Here is an 8,815-nt window from a genome sequence, read left to right as displayed (position 1 = left end):
CGCTGAGGGGAGTGCGGGAGCGGGAGGCGGGGAGCGCTGAGGGGAGTGCGGGAGCGCTGAGGTGGGGAGCGCCGAGTCAGCGCGGCCCCGAGGCTCACCCGCGGCACTGCTGGGCAGCCGCCGGGCCCGGGCGAGGGGCGGAGCGGCGGCCGGGGGCGGAGCGGCGGCTGCCATGAGCGCGGCGGGCTGCCGCGGAGGTGATGCTGCGGCCGGAGGAGCCGCCGGAGCCTCGGGCGGGGGCGGCGGCGGCGGCGGCGGCTGAAGAGAGCGGAGCTCGGCGGCTCCCTCGCTGCCTGCCCCCGCCGCCCGGGGAAGAGGTAGGCACGGAGGAGCGGGTCGCCGGGCCGGGGGCGGTCCGTCAGCTGGGGAGCGAGGGGCGGGCTCGGCGGCGCCTCTCGGGGGGCGCCGGCTGTAAACGGCCCGGGGGGAAGGCTGCAGGTGGGGCCGGGGGCTCCCCGAGGGAAGGGGGTGGCTCGGCCCCAGGGCTCCGCGGCGGAAGGGGCAGCGGGCAGAGCAGGGCAGGGCACGGCCGCCCCGGGAGCCGTAACCTCCACTGACGCCTCCCCGCCGCCCGGTCCGGGGCTGCCGGTGGCCCGCTTGACCCGACCGATGCTCCAGCAGCCCTCGGGCTCTCCCTGCTCGCCAGCCGCAGAGGCTTGGCTCCTGCCCCTCTGCCCGGAGCCCCGCTCGGCGGAGTGCCGGCCTGGCAGGGGGTGCGGGGGTTCCCCTCCGGCCCGCCCCGGGCGAGCCCGCTGCGCGGCGTGCGCAGCCGTAGGCTGTTCGCGTTCCCTCTGGCCGAGGAGTCTCCCGTGTCTGTGGGACGCAGCGGTGGATAAAGTTGAGCTGCTGCTGAGCTCCAGAATAGCTGACTAAGTGTTTCCATGCTGCTTTTGTTTTTTTCTTTTTTTTTCAAACGACTATGGCCGTGGCTGCTAGTCTGTTATTTGTTTTGTGGAAACTAAGTCTGCCGGTGTGGGTAAGGTCAGGCTCAGAGCGCTGGTGTGATTGAACAGAACGTTGCTCAGTTTGAGTATCTTCGGTGCGGTTAGTTACCCGAGTCTGGCTGTTCAGCTCAATTGGGATGGTGACAGCAGTGATCTTGCATTGCACTGTCATCATCCTGGTAACGGAGAGGAGACACTTTAAGATCCCTGAAGGCAAAGAGTGGCGCTTTGAAGTTGCACTTTGTAGGCTGAGACTCCCCCCCACCCCCAAAAAAGAGAGGAAGGCTACAAAAACAGAAGTAGAGAGCACGTGGGAGTATCCCCCTTTCTGACCTATAGGTACCTCCCATCCCCCTTGACCCTGGTGGTGATGAAAAGTGAACAACATTCTTTTTGGGCAGATTATTTAAAATTTTCTCTTCTCAAGATAAAAGATACTTTTAAATCAGTCTTCAAAACAGCTTCCCCTCACCCTCTTCCTTCATTTTGGCAGTGAAATGTTGATGTGATTTATTTTTGTCTCCAAGAAAAAAAAAAGAAATGGGAAACTCTTGTTTAGTTTCACTATTTAGAGTGTTTTCTCCTATGCCTCTCCCATGACATCATCACTTCATCAGTTCCATCTCTCCATATGGGGTTATGTATGATTTGCAATGGGTCAGCCCACTTAAAGATCCTGAAATTTGGGTGTGTACATTTTGTTTTTCTGTTTAGCTTTTTCAAGGAGATGGTATAATGCTTAGTCCACGATACCCACACTGACAGCTTTTGTCTTGCTTCTGGATTAAGATCTACTCTATTAGCCATCTACAAATCTATAGTGGGCCAGAAACAAGTATTGTTAATGCTACCAGCAATCACAAAAATGAATTTTCAAGCTTGATTAAGATGACGTTGCAAAGTAAGCTACTTAGTGGGGAATAAGTTTCATTAAAGTATTGGTTCACGTCAGCTGGATTCTGCTGGTTTTATCAGGTGCCACTCATACTGGTGTTGAATAAAGAAGACCTACCTATTAATAAAACAAGTTTCCTGTATAGTGTTGTATGGCAGACAGTGTATTTTGTAACTGCGTGCCAAGCCTGTTAGTTCTTACACGGGCTACAGAAACCACTTGTGTTCTTTGCTACTTGCAAGTCATTCTGTTTCGTTCAGGCATCTTTAGCTGAAATGAAACACTTGTTTTAATACTGATCTCTCTTGATTCTTGTACATATTGGTAACTTGCTCAAAGCAGCAGCATAATTTAGGTATTTTCCTCCTTGCGGATTAATCACAGCTCTTGTGGAATGCTCTTAAGTGTCTCTTCCTGTGGGCCTTGCCTTGCTAGCTCAGTGTTGTGGAAATCAGAAAGAGGGCTTTCAATTCCTTTTCACAAAGAGTTGCCTTAGTTTTGCGTTTTTTAAATTTTGCAATTAGCAGTAGCAATTTCCTCTGGCATGTAACTCCTAATTTTTATTATGATTTTTAATTTTGTGTAGCAGTTGCAGCAAATGAGACTATGACAATAAGGAATGCAAAATAAGATATTTGTATAGTCCAGTAGAAGATTTTGCTAAGTGAAAGCTTTCAAGTATATGCTGCATGACATATTATTCTGCCTTATTTGAATGTACCCTGTAAATAGCTATGAAAGACTTCAGTTTTACTATTGAAATGTACTTGCCATTCTGCTCTTTTTGTTCCCCTTTATACACTGATTGTTCTCCCTTTGTAAGGTTTTGTTTTTTTTCCAGTGTTCTGAAGCTGGCATGGGAGGACATCGTACTGAAGAACCTGTTAATTTTCAGCAATATTGAAGTGTTCCTGCTGGCGTCTCTAATGTTGTAAAGAGCTGTGTGGTTTTCTGTTTCTGGCTTGGTTCTTTTAAAGTTTTCTATGCCTACCTTGTCATCTTCATGACATGCTAGGAGAGCACTTCAGGTTCTAGCAAAGGCAGCTTAACTTCTTGAGTAAATGCAGAAGGCTTTCTGGAAAACTTTGTAGAAGAGATTTAGTGCTGAATTTTCTTTTTTTGTGTTGTTATGTTTAATGAAGTGTGGTAAGTTTAGAGCACTATATTCATATCTCCTAGACCTGAAGAGTTGATGATATAAAATACCTGACCCAAATCTTTTCATCAAGGGGAGAGCTTGGTATCAAAACCCAAAAATAATCCCTGCAAAAAGCAGGTAAATTGTTATAAGGTTGAACAGGAGCATAATGCTGAGGCAAAACGAAAGGAGGACCGATAGGGGGTTACAAAAGCTTATCTTATCTCAGGCTTGGAGTAAAGAGGGAGGAGATTGGTTTCAGGAATAAAGATGTTTAAAGGGAAATGGTGAGAAAGAGATATTATTATGGGTACAGTATATGCTACATAAAAGAAAGTCTGAAAGGAAGGCTAACCTCAAAGCTAGGCTGTGTACTTTTTCCCTCTAAGTTACACAATGAAGTAGTGGTTTTAATTTTGTTTTGTTTTCTTTCCATAAATAAACAGGAGAATCAAGAGTGGATATATGGGAACATTAAAATGCCGTCTGGAAGTGGCGCCGTTGTGCCTTTGGCTAAGGTTTCATGATAAGTTAGCACTGCTGTTGAAAGACCCGACGCGTCTCTTCCCCTCGCTACCTGTTTTCTTTGTCAGTGCCAGCCTTCACATGGCTGTGTAACGTTTGAGTTGAAGAACTGATCTGAGATAAAATTATATGGCAAAGAAATTAATGGTTAGTTTTCAACCCAGAACAATTTCCTGATCCATTCCACTGTGAGCGTCTCTCTTCTCAGATGCCGAGGGTTGGCTTTAGGGGCATAAGTGAGTGATGGAAAAGGGCAGACTACTGTTATTGCCAGTGCCAGCTTATATCATTTTAAAGGGATTGTGAAATTACAGTCTGAACTAAGAAACACTTGTCACCCCGTATTTCATAACTTTGAACTGTGTTCAGCGGGTTTTGTTTCAGATCTTAATGATAAATATACAGTGAGTTCTGTAATCACCTGGAAGGAGCTTGTATGGTCTGTTTAGCAAGTACTTAGTTACAGATCATGGTAAATAGGTTGTTGATACTGCAGCTCACAACAGGCCCCTCTTTAACAATTTCTGAAGGTGTCTTAAATACATTGAGCCCTTAGAATGTTGGTTTTCTCTTTTGCAATTCATATGGAACTGCTAAGTATTTGGGGTTGAGTCCTTTTTAAATGTAGTATTTTGGCTTTTTTTTTTATGCCTAGCGTGCTTTTATAGCAGCATGCCATGAAGAAATGGTGTTAAGTGGTTTGTCTGCATCTATTTTCTATTGTTTTTTACTGCTGTTGTCTTCTGTTACGTTTCAGGCTATGTAATACTCCTTAGAGTAAAGATTATCTGTGAATCTGTTTTGAATTAACTTAGTGGTGTCAATAAACTTCACTTCTGTCCTCTATCACATGCTACTCCAACGTTTGAGTCTTTATGAACATTATGAATGCAAGATGCTCACAGTAGAAATTAGAAGGGCTAGTAATGCCAGCAAGCAGCCTGCCTGAAACATGCCTGCAAGTTTAGTCAGAGCAGGACAGGAACCTGTACAGCTAACGCAATGGCTTTAAATGGATGTTTCTTTAATACATCATCTGCCAAATTAGTGGAATTTACACCTGCTTTACAGTCGTGCATTTAATGATTGCTACCATTAAGCAGCCTTTTCAAAGCTGTATGCTTGATATCAGTTTTGGAGTATCTCTGTAAGCCAACTGTGCTAGTCTGAGCATGTGGCTACGTTAGTGGCTTCAGGCCTGTGAAGCTGGCTGTGCACAAACTTGCCAAGAAATGGCGGGAGTTTGATAGAATTGCTCTGTGGGCCATCTGATGCTCGCACCACCCACTGAGATTGCTCTGCTGGAAAATACACTTAACAAAAAAGCTAGCAATTATGTTTCTCTGCCTCATGAAGACTTCCAGAAATCTGCCTTTCGGGCTCAATGCTCAGAAGTTTTTCACAAACTAAATGTACTACAGTAATGTGAAATCACTGGCAACTCTGTCTTGTTTGAAAAGAACTCATTCTTCTGTTGGTTAGCAGTGATCTTCCCAGAGGTAGCCTGCATACAATGGGGAGGAAGAGTGTTCTTTCTTTCTGAGGAGAAATTAGCTGTGGAAATTCTGTTCCTTTAAGTGTGCAAAGGAGCAGCAGAAGCAAAACAGCTTTTCCACACAGAAATCGTGACCTCAGCTAGACGTGGAACAGGTTGTTAGGGGTTGTATACTCGTGTCAGCATCACCGAAATCCGTGCATTGACTTACAGCATCTGTGGAGCCCTCCTGATAAACCTGTGGAGTATGATGTGTCGAGGTTTCTTCTGTCCAGATACATACAGAAAAAAGAGGCAGTGATACTTTTGTGGGTAGGTTTTAAATCTTGTATAAATGAAATTATGAATTATTGAATTAATATAAATTTTGAAATTATGAATAAGTTAACATAATGTGATCATTTATGTCACCATGAAGACTTCACACAGAGTTTGTGAGACACAAGCATCTTGGGAAATAACCTGCAGAGTCTGCCAGGTGTAGTCACTAAGCAGATGAAGGTGCCAGGTGCTAACAATTTCTGGGAGACAATACATACCAGTCTTAGCTCCGTGCTGCTCTAACATAGCTGCAGAGCTTTTGGGCCATGCTGGGTCACGTTCCTGCTACTCAGAACATGGCCTTGTATCTGCCTTCTGCTGAAGGCGTGTTTGTCCTCAGCCTGCATTATGCCCTACATATGCATGTACATGTTTGCCCTTGTGAAAATGGCCACTTCCATGCACTTAAGGCTTTTTTTGTTGTTCTTCCTTTCCTTTTTGTGATAGCATCATTTGTCCTTCCTGGTTTCTGAATCACTGTCCTGGAAGCGTCTGGGAGTCGAGTCCTTTCCCAGCTTCCACGGCTGCAGACCTAGAATAGCGTGCTCCCCTGGCATGGTGGATTTGGTCTCCTGGGTTCGTGTGACTGCTCCCCGGATGACTTCCTGCAGCCTTTTCAGAATGCCCTTTCCAGCATGACGTATGTACTTTGTTGCCCTGCGGGTAACTTGTGCTTCCCTGTTGCTCCTCTCTGGTTCTCTGGCAAAAGGCTTTTGCCTTCCCTATTGCCACCATCGTAGTGTGGGTGCAGAAGCTACCTCCAGGAACACCGCCACACCTGAAATTGTGCCCTCAGATCTGCTCTGTTGCAGAAGGTGGCTGCAAACACACCTCCAGCGGTGTCACCACCTCCTTTGAGCTGGAAAGTTGGCCCAGGCTCTGCAGAGAATGACGTTTGCTCCGTTGCTGTGGAACAGCTTTTGTAGCGTAAAAGAGGAGTTGCAGTTACCATCTTCAGTCCACGCAAAGCATGACTTTGGGGTGCTGCTCTTAACGTTTGCTTAAGTCTAAATTAGGAGTCTGGTATTTTCCACTTTAACCCTTGCTGGCAAAGTGCTTTTGCCTTCTTACCTCCCCTTCCTCTCCCAACACCCTTTCTTCTGTCCCATGCCCTCACATGACACCTCCCTTTGCCGCACTGGCCCAGACGAGGGATTGTACCTGTTTTGGGAGGTCCTTGGCCACATTTAAGAATGGCAAAAAAAAATCCTGGTGTTAGCCCAACTGTTGGACTGATAACTATGATTTACATTTCAGAGGTGACTCAGGTTTCCTTAATTTTATTACCAGGTGAAAGGATAATAAACTTTATTTAGGAATGTGATCATTCCTTACAGCCCAGACGAAAAATGATAAAGAGGCCTGCTAAGGCAGCCTGTGCCCTTGCTCTGTTTTTACAATGACCAGTTAAGCAAAGTAGCCCCAACAAATGGGCCCAATTCCCTTTGTTTGGCTTTTTTTTTTTAAAAAAAAAGGTTTTAATCAGGTTCATTATTTTGATTTTGGAGATATGAGATGTGATTAGGATAGGAGAATAGATTCAGGATTTTAAAAATTACTGAAATTGCAATGCAAATGCAGGATTTGGGGTGACCTTTTAATTTTAGTGATTTCCGTTTCCTGTATTTGAACTCTGGCTATTCCATTTGTTTTTAAGAGCATGCTCAGAATAGGTTTGTTCTTGGTTTTCCTTGTAGTTGCAATTATTTACTGGGATTTTGTCAGCACAGTCTTAAAGCTTCAGCTAAAAGCGAGCATCCCCTGCGGCGCGGGTGCAGGCTCTGCGCGCAGGCGTGCCTGAGCTCTGAGTACGGGCTCCTTCCTGAGGCGGGAGGAACATTTTCGTGGCTGTCCAAGGCTGCCCTGCTGAGCAGCTCTTGGTTCCCTTTCATGGTGTTCTTTCTGCTTCAGAACGGTCCCGGTGGTTTGGTTGGATTTTAGGTACTTGTTTATGGGTTGGGTTTTTAGGGGGTTTAGCCATTTTTTCTGTCAGTGCATAATGTGGGCTCTAACTTCAAATTGACTTTATAAATCACGCTTTGTTGTTACAGCCAAGTGCAAGCATTACTTAAGCTTCTCGGCTTCAGAACTTGAGTGAGGTGCTTGGTGAGGAACTCTTCCTGAAACACACGTTGGCTTTATGGGTTTAGAGGCCCGGTGGCAGAAGGCTGCTGTGAGGCCTAGGTCTCGGGAGGCACGCGCGTGGTGGCTGCCGGGACAGCCATCCTTGGCCGACGGGTGGCCTCCGGGGCTGGGTGAGGGGCGCCTCCAGAGCCCCTGGCTCTCACGTTTCTCAGTACAATGAGCTCTGTGCGTCTGGTTTTTGAGCCGTTGGAGTTGGTGGTTGCCTAAACCACCCCCAGCGCCGGCTCGGGCCCGCCGGTGGGGCGGCAGAGGGGGCGAGGCGGGGAGCGGCCGCGGGAGCCGCGCGGGGTCCCGCCGCCTCCCCGAAGCCCCGCCGCCATCTTGGCAGCGCCGCCGCCGCGGGAAGGGATGCGGCGCTGCGCGCGCAGCGGGGCGCCGCGCCCGCCAGGTGGCGCCAGGGCGCGCGCAGTCCCGCCGGCCCCGCCCCTCGGGCCCCGCCCCACCGTTGGGAGGGCGAGCGGGGGAGCGGACCCAGCTCGCTCTCCTCCTCTCCCCTCCCCTCGGGGAGCGGGTGCTGTGCCCTCCCGGTTCGCCGGTCGGGGAGCCGCCGGAGGTGGGTTTCGGTGGTACGTTCTAGAAAATGAACTGACCTGCGTTTTCCCATGCCCTTTCCGTTACCTTGGTCGCGTTACGAAACCCTCCGAGGAGGCTGCTCCGGTGCTACAGCAGCTGGGCCGGTCTGAGGCAGTGGCGCTAGGCTGGCCGATGCAGAGATCTTGTGCGATACAGTGACATTCACGGGCACCGGCGAGGAATTAAGGCCGCCCGTGCTAGATGCACAAGCTAGTTGCGTCCACTAAGAGCCTGCAATCAGAATACACGACAGAAGTTGATACGGTGGAGTGACTGAGTGGGGAGTACTAGTAGATGATGGGGTTGTGACTGATGCGCTATGCAACGTTTGTAATGCACCAGTTATCTTCACTATTGTCAGTGCCTAATTGTTTGGGATGAACCATTTAGAGCAAGAGGTATGTGCTACTGTTTAGCTTACCTCAGGCTTTCTGCATAAAGCGGTGATGCCTGTTTGGGTTATGGTGTTCATGTAAAAATAATGAACGTGATTTTTGCTGCCAATTTTCTTTCCTTCCTTAGACTAAAAGATGTAAAATTAGGTAGAGGAACCCTTCCTGAGTGTTTCACAGCATGCTAGTTCAGATAGCATGGACCAAGTCTAGCTAGAGAGACTTCCTCGTGTAATCATTGATGCACAGACCATCTTGTCTTCTGTTAGCACTTACCACAACATTTTCCTTCTGTCTTCAAGCATCTTGTGTAACAGACGTGTCACTGGCGAATGCAGTGCTGGCTAATTGTACTGAATGCACGCCTAATGGCAAGAAGCGACCAGC

General features: G+C 48.0%; 1 protein-coding gene across 9 annotated transcripts in view; it reads left to right on the top strand.

The window, feature by feature from the left end:
* The first annotated feature begins 1 nt into the window (after position 1).
* BCAS4 (breast carcinoma amplified sequence 4) overlaps positions 2 to 8,815 on the top strand; it is a 66,496-nt gene continuing 57,682 nt past the window's right edge. For 3 of the 9 annotated variants that reach the window (XR_012662939.1, XR_012662938.1, XM_075108465.1), the window contains exon 1: positions 2 to 317. Coding sequence is in view for 1 of the 9 variants with exons in the window: in XM_075108465.1 (XP_074964566.1) it covers positions 201 to 317 (117 nt within the window). In the remaining 8 variants the exon portion in view is untranslated. Of the gene's footprint in view, positions 318 to 2,680; positions 4,349 to 5,210; positions 5,310 to 5,765; positions 5,959 to 7,959; positions 8,017 to 8,815 lie in introns of those variants that run through there. The other 6 variants (XR_012662943.1, XR_012662944.1, XR_012662942.1 and 3 more) reach the window with 5 other exon arrangements.

This window comes from Phalacrocorax aristotelis, chromosome 13 (assembly GCF_949628215.1).
Source record: "Phalacrocorax aristotelis chromosome 13, bGulAri2.1, whole genome shotgun sequence".
NCBI classification, from domain to species: domain Eukaryota; kingdom Metazoa; phylum Chordata; class Aves; order Suliformes; family Phalacrocoracidae; genus Phalacrocorax; species Phalacrocorax aristotelis.
Note: the sequence above shows the minus strand (reverse complement) of the source record. Positions and strands in the feature narration are given on the sequence as shown.